General features: G+C 41.3%; 1 protein-coding gene across 1 annotated transcript in view; it reads left to right on the top strand.

The window, feature by feature from the left end:
- The window catches only part of vegfc (vascular endothelial growth factor c), a 58108-nt gene that overhangs the window by 17510 nt on the left and 27541 nt on the right, over positions 1 to 13057 (top strand). Inside the window, exon 2 of the mRNA XM_035172579.2 lies at positions 9821 to 10067. Within this exon, the coding sequence (XP_035028470.1) occupies positions 9821 to 10067 (247 nt within the window). The remainder of the gene's footprint in view (positions 1 to 9820; positions 10068 to 13057) is intronic.

The raw sequence follows: 13057 nt of genomic DNA, 5'->3' as shown, positions 1-13057 counted from the left end.
TGAAACAACATCCATGCTTACAGCACTTGAGTGGAGGCCGGTGGTATTAAAGGGGACATAGCATGCAAATTCCACTTTGTTAGTGCTTCTACAGGTTAATGTGGGTATCTGGCATGTCTACCAACCCAAAAACTCTGGGGAAAAAACACTCACGCGTTTTGTTATAGTTCCTCTAAGTCAGAAACGTCATGCTTGAGCGACTCGATTGCGCTTCCTGGGTATTGTGTCGTAACAAGGAACTGGAAGTCTCCCTACATGGTCTTGGCCCACCCCCCCCCGTCCCCCCACACTCGTTACTTCCGGGTTTACACCGGAGGCTGCGAGGCAGCGCAGCGCCGTTCCCAAGCACGCAGCCGGGCTGTTCACACGGGACGAGCATTTCTCCGCTGGTCAGCCCGCGATTCACTCACATGTGGCATTTGTCTGGATCGTTGGGACTGGGAGGCTGCAGCAGCTGCTCGGGAGCGACCGCTCGCTCTCCCGTGCGTGAGCTGGAATTTGTGTCAGCGCCACACAGCAGCAGTGTGGAAGACTTCCGCAGTGTTCAGCGCTACTGTAACCCCAGAACCCCGACATTCAACGGGTACAACAACAAGCGGAGAAAGCAGAATCGCGGTCTGACCTTATATATACAGTCTATGGGGCTGACCAGCGCGGAGAAATGCTCGTCCCGTGTGAACAGCCAGGCGGCTGCGTGCTGGAGAACGGCGCTGCGCTGCCTCGCAGCGGCGCTTCCACACTGCCAGCTGTGTGGAAGACTTCCGCAGTGTTCAGCTCTACTGTATGCCGGGTTACAGTAGTTACGCCGGGGTACAGTAGTTACGCCGGGTTACAGTAGTTACGCCGGGGTACACCGGACGCGGAAGCGCAGCTGCGAGGCAGCGCAGCGCCGTTCTCCAGCACGCAGCCGCCTGGCTGTTCACACGGGACGAGCATTTCTCCGCGCTGGTCAGCCCCATAGACTGTATATATAAGGTCAGCCCGCGATTCTGCTTTCTCCGCTTGTTGTTGTACCCGTTGAATGTCGGGGTTCGGGGGTAAATGATGGTCTTCATAGCCCCCCCCCCTCTCTTTCTCTCTCTGTCTGTCTGCTTGTGTGCTTGTAGTGGATGGGCAGAGGGGGACATTTAATTATGTGATTGGGAAAATTAAAACTCCAGGACAACAAGGGGAATACAAAGTATGGGATGCATATTTGATAATTTATATCATATAAAATATGTAATTTATATCGTTTAAAATCATGGGGGGAGAGGGGGAGGGGGGAGCTGGCTCATTAGCATTTAAAGGAACAGGCACTCAAAACAGGTCACTGTGGAGGGCTGTTTTATACAGGGTAAAAAGGGTGCTGTTTTAAATGATCCTTGTGGTATTTTGACCAAAGTATGTTACAGACATTTCATTAAGACCCCAAGGAACCATATCAACTTGTGGTAAAATGGGCATGCTATGTCCCCTTTAAGTTATTTTGGCAAACTTAAACAATTCGATTTTCAAGTTTAGAATTGCATTGTAACTTATCCCATTATGTGTCGTACTCATTGCAGGATGGGAAAACACCCGTTTTTTAAAGTTATCTGAGGAGGTAGAAAAGACACGTTCAACTTGCACTGTCTTGTGCAGTCTAACCCAACTGCACAGATGTAAAGGTGCTGTTTACCTGCTTGTTCTAATTTTGTCACATGTCCAAAGTGCACTAAATTTGACACTGCACTTTCTTCAGTCCTTAACAATTCACATGTCTAGTGTGACGATGAACAGCTCTTGAGATATGCGAGCCACATACAGACTTATTAAAGGATAGATCTGTCATTTTTGAAAGCTGTACTCATTTGTGTGTCCCTAACATTATTTGACCAGCCAACTATCCCCATTGTTTATCATATTAAAAAGAATACCTGCATTACGGCTTTTGGGTGGCTGTGGCTGAGGGGTAGAGCGGTTGTCCTCCAACCTGAAGGTCGGCAGTTCGATCCCCAGTCTTCCCCATCTGCATGCCGAAGTGTCCTTGGGCAAGATGCTGAACCCTGAATTGCCCCTCATAGAACAACAAAAGTGCTGCTAATAGATGCACTGTATGAATGTGTGTGTGAATGGGTGAATGTAAAACTGTACTGTAAAGAGCTTTGAGTGGTCATCAAGACTAGAAAAGCGCTATATAAATACAAAACCATTTACCATTACTACAAAGCACATCATCTCATTTTTCTTCGACTTCTTTGTTTGGTTTATTGGCGGGGGGCAACCAACTTCAAGGTGCATTACCGCCATCTACTGATGTACTTCTTCTTCTTTGTTCGGCTCATTGGCGGGTGGCAACCAACAAATATCAGGCCTTGATTCCCACCTGGGAGGGTTATAAGTTGGTGAGCTGGAATGTGAGAGGTCTAGGCCATATCATGTTTTTTCCCACATGAAAGCACTGTCAGCAGGTACGGTTCCTGCAAGAAACGCATGTAAAATATAAATTCAAAGATAAATTAAAGGTAAGCTGTAGAGAACAGATACACCAGTCAGACTTCAGTGCCAAAGCAAGGGCAAAATATCCCCTTTAGGGTTTCGGAAAAATATCCCCTTTATTCATTCATCTACAATTTTTGACCCTGAAGGTCGTTTTGTGATTGTATCACGCCTCTATTTCTCCATATAAGAACATCCGTTTGGTGTATCATAAAGTGAGCGGTGTGCTGTACAGAGAAGAACAGCAGAAATTGAAATAATAGTTTCCGAGGTAGAAGCCACAATGCCAAACTTATCCGTACCGTGTCCTCCAGAGTGACCATGTCTAAAAAAATGATGCCTGGGCTGCAATTACTGAGGCGGTGAATGCTGTGTCCCCTGAGGTTCGGACGGTGGCACAACTAAAAAAAACTGGTTTGACTGTCGTGGGGGCAGATTGAAAAACTGTACCCATGGTTTTGTACCGCAGTAAAGTCAGCCGTCATTTGTGATAGCACGGTGAAGCTAACCGCCCCTTGGATCTTCGTTGCACGTCTATTTCTGCTTTCACGGTAAAGCGGTACAGATAGTTGGAGCAGCAAAAAATGACAAGTCTCTCATTTGATATATTTCTCTTCATGAAGTCTCTGACTATGCTCACATAACACATTCTGCATCAGCTACATGGAAAATTTGCTGATATGATGATATGCTATTGAAGGAGACATAACTCAGCTCAGGCAGTTTCTGGCCCAATGTAAGCCCTGAATGGGATTAATATTGAAACAATTAGTCAGTAGTGCCTCCACCCCTTAAAGGGATAGTTCACCTAAAAATGTAAATTCAGTCACTATCTACCCACCACTATGCTAATGGAGGGGTGGGTGAAGTATCCACATAACACCAACGCTGTTTACCCCTGAGACTCCAAAAGTGTTTTGTGGACTCAAAAACTTCACCCACCCCTCCATCCGCATAGCTGTGAGTAGATAATGAGGGCATTTTCTTTTTTTGGTGAACCATCCCTTTAAGAATGAAATTTGATGCTGAACTTACAACCTTTCTGATAGATTGCTGAAGAAACAGCTATTAATGCTAATGTTGGCTATATTGCATTAGCAAAATCTTTTTTATAGCCCCTTTAACGACTATGTTCTAACTGAATTTATGTGTCAGACTATGTGACAGAGGGTGTATAGTGCTTTTATACAAAAGGTGAGAAAAAAAGGTTTCATTCAGTGTACATATCCACAACAGCTTTCCAAGAATGAGGGAAATGGGATGGAAGAGTTTCCATAATACCCTCTGACTGATGGCTTAGTTCTAACTGTTTACTGTTGTGAGATATTTAAAGCATGGAACTGTTTTGGGTTGTAAACATGCAGCATGCTGCGGTAACTCGCATACACTGACTATACATTTGTAAAAGCGGAAGAATGAGGTGAACTGTATGCTGATTAACAACCTGAACAATAAAGCAGCTGTCCTCCTTCTGCAGAGGTAGTTATGACCACACTCATTTACATAGATCTCTGAGTGTGAATGTACGTTTTGGCCATGCTTGTTGCATGATGGTTAGAAAAATGGAGGGGGGTCTAGTCTTATTGCAGCATAACTAAAGGATGGTTCAGGACTCATCTGATCCAGCCCTAACTATAGGCTTTATAAAAACGTTTTAAAGGGCCCATATTGTGTAAAATACATTTTCTGGAGTTTTACTATCCGTGATTACTTGGAGGGTCAGTAGTGACCTCAAAGTAAGAAAACAGTCACTCCGCTGACTTTTACACTCACTCCATTCTTAGAAATATGTTATCAAAACGTCTCGTTTCGTACTTCCTCCCCCGTATGATGTCATTCGGGATCGCACTCGTCTCTCAGCCCCACCCAGCCGGTACCAGTCCAGCGCCCGAACGGAGTAAAGTCTACGTTACTCCGTATTGAAACTCCGTTGTGAAACTCCGTACTGTAACTCGGGACGTTACTCCTGCATTGGCCGACTGTCCTGCTAAAACTTGAACAAACATGAGGACGGTGTAACTCACCGTTCAGAAACATCCTGTTGTAACCGACTGTAAATATGTGGCTGGTTCTTCTATAGCTGTATCCAAACATAGCGTGACTTTCAGCTGTGTTTACCAGAGAGAGTGAATGCGCCAGAATGAGACCGGTGATAGGCCTGGTCGCGTGTCACTCAAAGTGCAGTCAGCCAATCAGAGGAGGGGCTCAAGAGGCAGGCGAAAACAGCCTGTTCTGTCTGCAGCTCCAGAGAGAGGCAGAAGAGAGGACATGGAAATACACATTGCAGCGGTTTTTTTTACTTTAAACCACTGATATATCACCTTAGGGGGACCAATACCTCAAATTACATCCCATAAAGGTATAAAATATGGGGCCTTTAAGTTCAACCTTAAATGTAGAGACATCTGACAGTATAAACTGTGTGTATTTGTGTGTCAGGGCAGACACACAATCAAACACTTGACTGTTACACAAACACACAGATTTGATGAATTTTTCCCTCACACACAGTGAGAGAGAGGGAGGGAGAGGCTGAACACAAACCACTTACTCTTGGTGAGACCACCAAGCTCGTGGTTTGTATGACAAAGAAAAGCTGTGGTTACTGACTAAATACACACAACGCATGTTGAGTATTCATGGGTATCAAACCTGTATCCACAGGGCTTTGGATCCTTCACACACCAACATGATCTGTTTCTACAATACTCGCTATCAAAATTATTATTTTTGGGAATGAAAATAAACACATGTAAACACATTCTAGACTCTGGATAAATGAGAAGCTGAGGGAACAACACTGTATGCTTTTTAGCTACAAAGCACTTGGTACACCTGGCTTGTCTTATTAACTCTAGTTCTAAAATTAGAAAAGTGAATCTCTCTAAATCTTTTTAAAGCAATATTTTAGCAATCTCTATATGCTTTTATTGACTTGATGTCCTATATGATCTGTCTTACTGTTTCTTGTACCCTCAATCTGTTTATAATTGTTTTTCCACTTCTGGATAATTTTTTCTCATATTGTACATTTGTATTATAATTAGGGACATCCTTGAAAAACAGAGCTTGCTCTTAATGCCTCCGTGTAAAAGGAGGTTTTAAAAAATGAATGAAAATGTTTGAACAGTTAACAGATATTTTAGAATAGGGACGTACGATCCTGGAACTTTTCCCACAGCCTTATAGTGAGATCATGCTCATGCAGATAAACTATGCAGTTTAAATTGTTTATTGCCTCAGGCTATTTTTCTTCCTATCCACCTTGTAATTTACTCAAACTCTTATGTAATTCATTCGTGGTGTCAAAGGAAAGTAGACTACACACAGGACTCTGTTATTGTAGATATTTTAGGATATTTGTATGCCTCTGCACCTTCAACAGCCGAGGTTAAAGCCAATATGTTCGTCTCATTCTTGTTATGTGTTATCTCAGGAATATCATGAGGGACTTTCTTCAAATCTGACAAAAATATTTACTTGGACTCAGACTCAAAATTTTGTTTTTCATTTTAATACATGGTCTTGACTTGACCTTGAACTGTATGTGTACTTAAATTAATTACAGGGGAATCTAATATATATGCGTGTTTGCCAGTTGTGTTTTGTTACATCAGACAGACATCAGACATCACATTTGTATTTTATTGATTTTCTCTTTGTGGTGATCTATTAAGATCCACTGATCTTGTGTTTCCATTGTGGTCCTGATCCTCATTTGTGATACTTGTTAAATAATGGGTATCTGCTGATACTGAATCTGATTCGCCTCTTTCACAGTATTTACCTAAATGCTGACTCATTGAAATATCATCTGCAGCCTCATTTATTTTGGCTCATCTACCTTTCACAAACTGATTTATTGATGTCAGAGCTTAGCAGCTGTATTTTATCAACATCTGTGTAGGAACTTAGATGTGTCCAAACGTTTTTGGATACACACTGATTTTCACTGAGATATGCTGTGCAATGCTATATTTTATATCCCAGCTCTTATAAAGGAGTGAAGTGATAAGTAGTCGGCTCCAATACTGACTAAGTTTCAGTTTGGACATACACACATGCTTTAGAAAAGTAGTGTATAGCACCTGCATGGCATGAACACATAAAACTACCTACGGGGAGACTTAAGTCTGGCAACCCTATTAAGATCTTTTGGTTTCTCTTCCAGTTTCAGCAGTATTGCAATGAGAAATTTGAAACAAAGGGCAAAATGGTGAATATGGTCACTCCAGTGGTGAAGTGATGATCTCATGTGAGTCCATTGAGTCCACAGTCAGGTTTGTAATGCCTGGTTTGGTCTTTAAAGCAGGAAGCTGTACTTCCTCTGTCAGGTGACAGTAGAGTCTTATTTAGACCTGTTGTTTGTTTCAGCTTCTTTGAACTGATGTGATGGCAGAGGAAAAGCCTTTTCTCACATGAAGGGAAAGAGTGTGCATACGTTTGTGTGTGTGTGTGAAAACTAGCACACAAACTGAACAAACAATAAATCAGAGACAAACATACACACTCAAACCCATACAGCTGGAGGAAACCCACACAGGAAATTCTGGACTCCATTAATATAGCACTTTTCGAGTCCTAAAGATCGTTCAAAACACTTATCAGGGGCAATTTTGGAGTGCTGCGTTTTGTGCCGTGTTTGTTCTCTATAGTGACTCTAAACAGTGACAGATTCCCATAAAACACAATGGACTGCATCAATCTGTCTGTTTGGCTCTAATACAAAGCTCTGTGTGTGTGTGTGTGTGTGTGTGCGTGTGCGTGCGTGCGTGCGTGCGTGCGTGAGAAAGAGAGAGAAACGGCCTTGCTTGCACCTAACAGTCATTGTTCCAGTCAGACTGATTGTGTGGACATTATTATAAATAGTACACTGTATATCTAATTGTATTGAAGGACAGGAAGTGAGATAACATTCACATACACTGACTATACATTTGTAAAAGCGGAAGAATGAGGTGAACTGTATGCTGATTAACAACCTGAACAATAAAGCAGCTGTCCTCCTTCTGCAGAGGTAGTTATGACCACACTCATTTACATAGATCTCTGAGTGTGAATGTATGTTTTGGCCATGCTTGTTGCATGATGGTTAGAAAAATGGAGGGGGGTCTAGTCTTATTGCAGCATAACTAAAGGATGGTTCAGGACTCATCTGATCCAGCCCTAACTTTAGGCTTTATAAAAAAACGTTTTAAAGGGCCCATATTGTGTAAAATACATTTTCTGGAGTTTTACTATCCGTGATTACTTGGAGGGGGTCAGTAGTGACCCTCAAAGTAAGAAAACAGTCACTCCGCTGACTTTTACACTCAGTCCATTCTTAGAAATATGTTATCGAAACGTCTCGTTTCGTACTTCCTCCCCCGTATGATGTCATTCGGGATCGCACTCGTCTCTCAGCCCCACCCAGCCGGTACCAGTCCAGTGCCCGAACGGAGTAAAGTCTACGTTACTCCGTATTGAAACTCCGTTGTGAAACTCCGTACTGTAACTCGGGACGTTACTTCTGCATTGGCCGACTGTCCTGCTAAAACTTGAACAAACATGAGGACGGTGTAACTTACCGTTCAGAAACATCCTGTTGTAACCGACTGTAAATATGTGGCTGGTCTTCTATAGCTGTATCCAAACATAGCGTGACTTTCAGCTGTGTTTACCAGAGAGAGTGAATGCGCCAGAATGAGACCGGTGATAGGCCTGGTCGCGTGTCACTCAAAGTGCAGTCAGCCAATCAGAGGAGGGGCTCAAGAGGCAGGTGAAAACAGCCTGTTCTGTCTGCAGCTCCAGAGAGAGGCAGAAGAGAGGACATGGAAATACACATTGCAGCGGTTTTTTTTACTTTAAACCACTGATATATCACCTTAGGGGGACCAATACCTCAAATTACATCCCATAAAGGTATAAAATATGGGGCCTTTAAGTTCAACCTTAAATGTAGAGATGGTGTCTGCCTCCTGTACCCAGAGTGGGAGCTGGTTCCACAGGAGAGGAGCCGTAGCTGAAGACTCTACCTTCCATTCTACTCTTACAGACCCTGTTAAAAGGGTTTTTTAGTAGTTTCTCCTTACTCTTGTTGAGGGTTAAGAGCAACCATAAGTGAGCCTGTATTTAGGGAGTGAAGTGGTCTATTGGGACAATTAGGTGTTATGAGCTCTTTAATATCTGATGGATCTTGATTATTAAGGGCAGGGTGTACAGTGCTTCTTTTACTAATGCCATCTCAGTCAAGCAAAAGTCACTTTGTCAGTAGAAAAATGTTGTCCACCGGTGACACAAATATTTCAGCATAGGCAGGGATGTAAAAGAAAACTGGAAGAATAAAAAAAAAATCAGTAGGAGCCATTTTCACTGAATTTTTGTCATGTGAGTGTGGTGTATAGGGATTTAAATAAAATATCACAGTGTCTGGCTGCAATACATTATTAAGTGCAATACCATGCAATATCTTAAATGTGCTTGTAAAAAGAGGCAGCAAGTATGAACTTAAAGGAGAATATTTGTTTAAAAAATTACGTTTGGTATGTTTGATATCCCATTATAATCTGGTTGACACCAGGTTATTTGTTGTAAACTGAATGTTACATCTTAATAATGTGAAGAGATGAAAACCTGCCTACCACACCCCAAAAGGTTTTGTTGTTCAGGTACAGCCTTATTTCTTATAACAGTAGCTTTACCAAATAATGTCATTCGATGTAGTAAAGGTGTGATTCATCCTTCAAGACGTGTGACTTGACTTTAGACGAATAAGTGATGTACTCACAAACACTCTGATTAGAGCTTATCATTTAATGTGTGCTCTGTTATGCTGCTTGTTAAGCAGTACTGGTTAATAGTAAAATAATATAGGATGGTTTCTAAATGAAACAGGAAATTACCTGTGGGACCATGTAGCACAGGACTTTCCCAGACAGCTCACTTCTTACACAGCTCCTCTTTTGACACTTCAGACTACAGAGCTTGTGTGAAAAAGAGAGAGATAGGTCAGCTGAAAAAGAATTGGCAGGTTATCCGATTCTTGTGATTCTTGAATGAATATAATACAGATATGTCATCCACTTGTTAAGAGGTAGGCAATGTCTGTGTGAATAGGTGAATGGAAAAACTGTCAAGCGCTTTGAGTAGTTATGAAGACTAGAGAAGTGCGACATAAATACAGATCATTCTCATTTAATGGAGCCACATGAAAAAGAAAACAAATTTATTTAACTTGCCAAAGAAACACATGCATTTGTTCTCCCGCTTGTGCATCATGAACACCAAATTGTCTTGCCCAGTCAGATTCTAATATTCAGTTTGTATGGTAATGTGTATTAACAGCACTATTCTTAATGAGGTTGTTGTTTGTCTCTTCTAGGACTTTCCACCGAAGCCAGACATGGAGGAGATGCTGCGTTCAGCCTCCAATGTCGATGAGCTGATGAGTCTCATCTACCCTTCATACTGGGCGGCTCTGAAGTGCAGATCCAAGCTCTCTGCTGCTGCTGCTGCCTCTTCCACCTCCAAACTCTCTCAACGGCCGCAGCCTCGCCGACTGAGGCCACCGGCTGATACAGAAGAGCCAACATTTGCTGCTGTCTACCTCAACTTGGATGTCTTGAAAAGTAGGTTTAAACTTTGTTTCATATAGTTTTTGAAAAAATATGAAGAAAGACTTGATAGATATGGCAGACTTTAAGTGACTAATGAAGAGTGTTTTTTGAGATAGTACTGTTGGCTTTGTTGTCATAAACTGTCTGCACCAGTTACAGCCCTATAGAAACAAATGCATCATATTATCTTGTCAATTCACAGAGAATATGGATGTAGTTATCACAGATAACTCCTGTTGTTGTATTGTTTTTTTGTCTTAAACTGAGTGAACAATGAAATAACAAAACTTCTCTTAAAGGGATAGTTCACTCATCATCTACTCACCACTATGCCGATGGAGGGGTGGGGGAAGTGTTTGAGTCAACAAAACACTTCTGGAGTCTCAGAAGTAAACTTCGTTGCAGCCAAATCCAATACAGTTAGTGAATCACAACCGCTTCTTCAGATGTAATAAAACAACAGAAAAAACAGAAAATACCTCCATAGTGCTCCCATGGTGTCATCCAAGTGTCCCCAAGCCCCGACATTCATATTCAACTCGAAACATGGTCATTTAAACAGTGTTTTAAGCCTAAGAGTCTGGAAATGGCGATGCTAGTGGACTAAGAAACACGATGGTGTGTCCGAGTGTCTGAATGCACCTCGTAGGAAGATATCAGTGGACATTTAGGCTACAAACACGGTGTAAATTACCTCTTTTCAAGTCGAATTTGAATGTCGGGGCTTGCGGACACTTGGATGACACCACACGAGCAGTATGGAGGCATGTTAAGTTTTTTCTGTACATCTACCTCTGAAGAAGAGGACACCATTGACTTCAATTGTATTTGATTCTGCTGCTACGCTGTTTACCTCTGAAAGTCTTTGTGGACTCAAACACTTCACCCACCCCTCTATCGGCATAGTGGTGAGTAGATAATGAGTGAATACATTTTTTTTCGGTGAACTATCCCTTTAATCAAGGACTATTCTTACCAGACTTTTTATTTTAAGTTATTCACAACTCAATTTATTGCCCATGGAATTTAATCAAAACAACAGTGTTGCTTGACATTTGGTTAATTTGCTCAGAATCGTTGGCTCAGTGGGAGCAAATTAAAATGAAAACGTATTACTCATAAATGCAAATTTTGGAGATAAGGAAACATTCATGTTTGGAAATGAACTACACAAGATTATCCACTTTTCTTTCATTGGTCAGAATTTCTTTTTCACTGTCATGATTTTCACTTTTACGACTGATTTCCTCAGTTCCACTTTTGACACAAGGCTATCATGTGGCTGGGTGTTACAGAGATGCATCCTCATTGGTCAGTGGCTTTTTCAAGGACAATCAATGGACAGTAGACAATGTTACTTTCTTCATCCTCTGCCTGCTTTCTGTATCAATGCAATACCAGAAGATGTTTTCACACCATTCAGCCCTCAAAATAAACTCGAAGTGATTAGTCAGCATTTTTTGCAAATATTTGCTCACCATAACTGCTGGTGGACAAGAAATAGTTTGGACCGAGGTTTTCCTCCAACTATAAATCAGTCAGGCTTTTTTTGGACTACACTACAATGCCCTACGTCAAAAACAATATGTCAGAGTTAATAAAATGAGGGAAAGAGGAGGATCTTCCAACATAAACAACATTATGAGGAACTGGACAGTATTCTGTGAGGAAGCAGCTGTGTGTTAGCAACATGTAAAGATGTCATTGAAGGGGAAAGTGTAGACCAAAGTGACGAGGTAAAACAATGCTCTTTATCTCTCTCTTCTTTTTACTTATCATCAAGTACAACTGATCTTTTCAAAGGTTTTGAGATCAAAGATTATCTAAAAATACTGAATAAGTTGGAGTCAGCAGGCAATAATGGTTGACTAATAATAATACCTAACAGTTATCTCAACCCCCCCCCCCCTCTCTCTCTTACACACACACACGCACACACACAACCTTAATCCTAACCGAAACCTAATTTTAACTCACTTAATCCCGAAACCAGGTCCTAACCTCCAAACAGCCGTTTGTGAGGACCACACACGCACTAACACACACACACATACTTTGTCATAAGGGTAGATATAAGTGATAATCCTATAATCAGCAATGATATTTGAAGCACTTCAAACACCTCAGATACTCCGGTTGAAGTCAGGAGTGTCATGAAGTAGTAACGTAATGTATCATCACCTGAAACAATCGGGAAACCAAGAAAGACAAACATATTTGCAGAGATGAAGTAGTTCACCCTGTACTGCTTCATCTCTGCAAGCTCGGGTTTAGGGTGACAGGCTAAGATGCATATGATCACCACCCTAACCATCTGTGTAAAGCTACTCCTGTTTGTCTAAAGTGAAAGCTAATTTGAGCCATAGAGACAAAACAGTATAAGCTCTACTCTTCTTTTGGTTTACTGATGACTGATTAGACAGTAGATTTTATTCTTTTATAAAGAATTAAACTTAATTTTTAGCAACCTGTTGGCTGATGAGCAGATATATCAGGTATCAGTTCACTTTTTTATCAGGTAAAGATGTCGCACAAGTCGCTCTGTCAAACAAGTCTCAAATATTCTTGCATCATAGCAGCTGTATTTTCAACATTTCATTAAATAATAATGAGGGACAGAGACACACAATTAAAGCTTTTCCTTAATGTTCTTGAGTATAATGTTACAATATAAGATGTTCATATTAAATATTAATCATAATATATACAGAAATGGGGTAAACATATGTAAAGGCCTTCTGCAGACTTCGGAGTGTTCCGCCAGTCAGAAAAGGGTGGATCTGTTACAATGAGCTAAAAATTCATGTTTTGGTCAGTCTAAACTAAGGGTTGTATAACAAGCTGATTAGGATGAAAAAAGGTTCTTTTGGGAGGCAAACCCACAAATGGAAGCCCGAAATAAAAATATAGAACTGTAAATTAGCATCATCGGTGCCCTTTAATGAAAAAAAAAAAGATGCTATATATTGATCAGATATGAACAGTTCATGTGGCACCTGAAC

The sequence above is a fragment of the Hippoglossus stenolepis genome, chromosome 2, assembly GCF_022539355.2.
Source record: "Hippoglossus stenolepis isolate QCI-W04-F060 chromosome 2, HSTE1.2, whole genome shotgun sequence".
NCBI lineage: Eukaryota > Metazoa > Chordata > Actinopteri > Pleuronectiformes > Pleuronectidae > Hippoglossus > Hippoglossus stenolepis.
The sequence above is the reverse complement of the archived record's forward strand: the minus strand, read 5'-3'. Positions and strand labels throughout refer to the sequence as shown.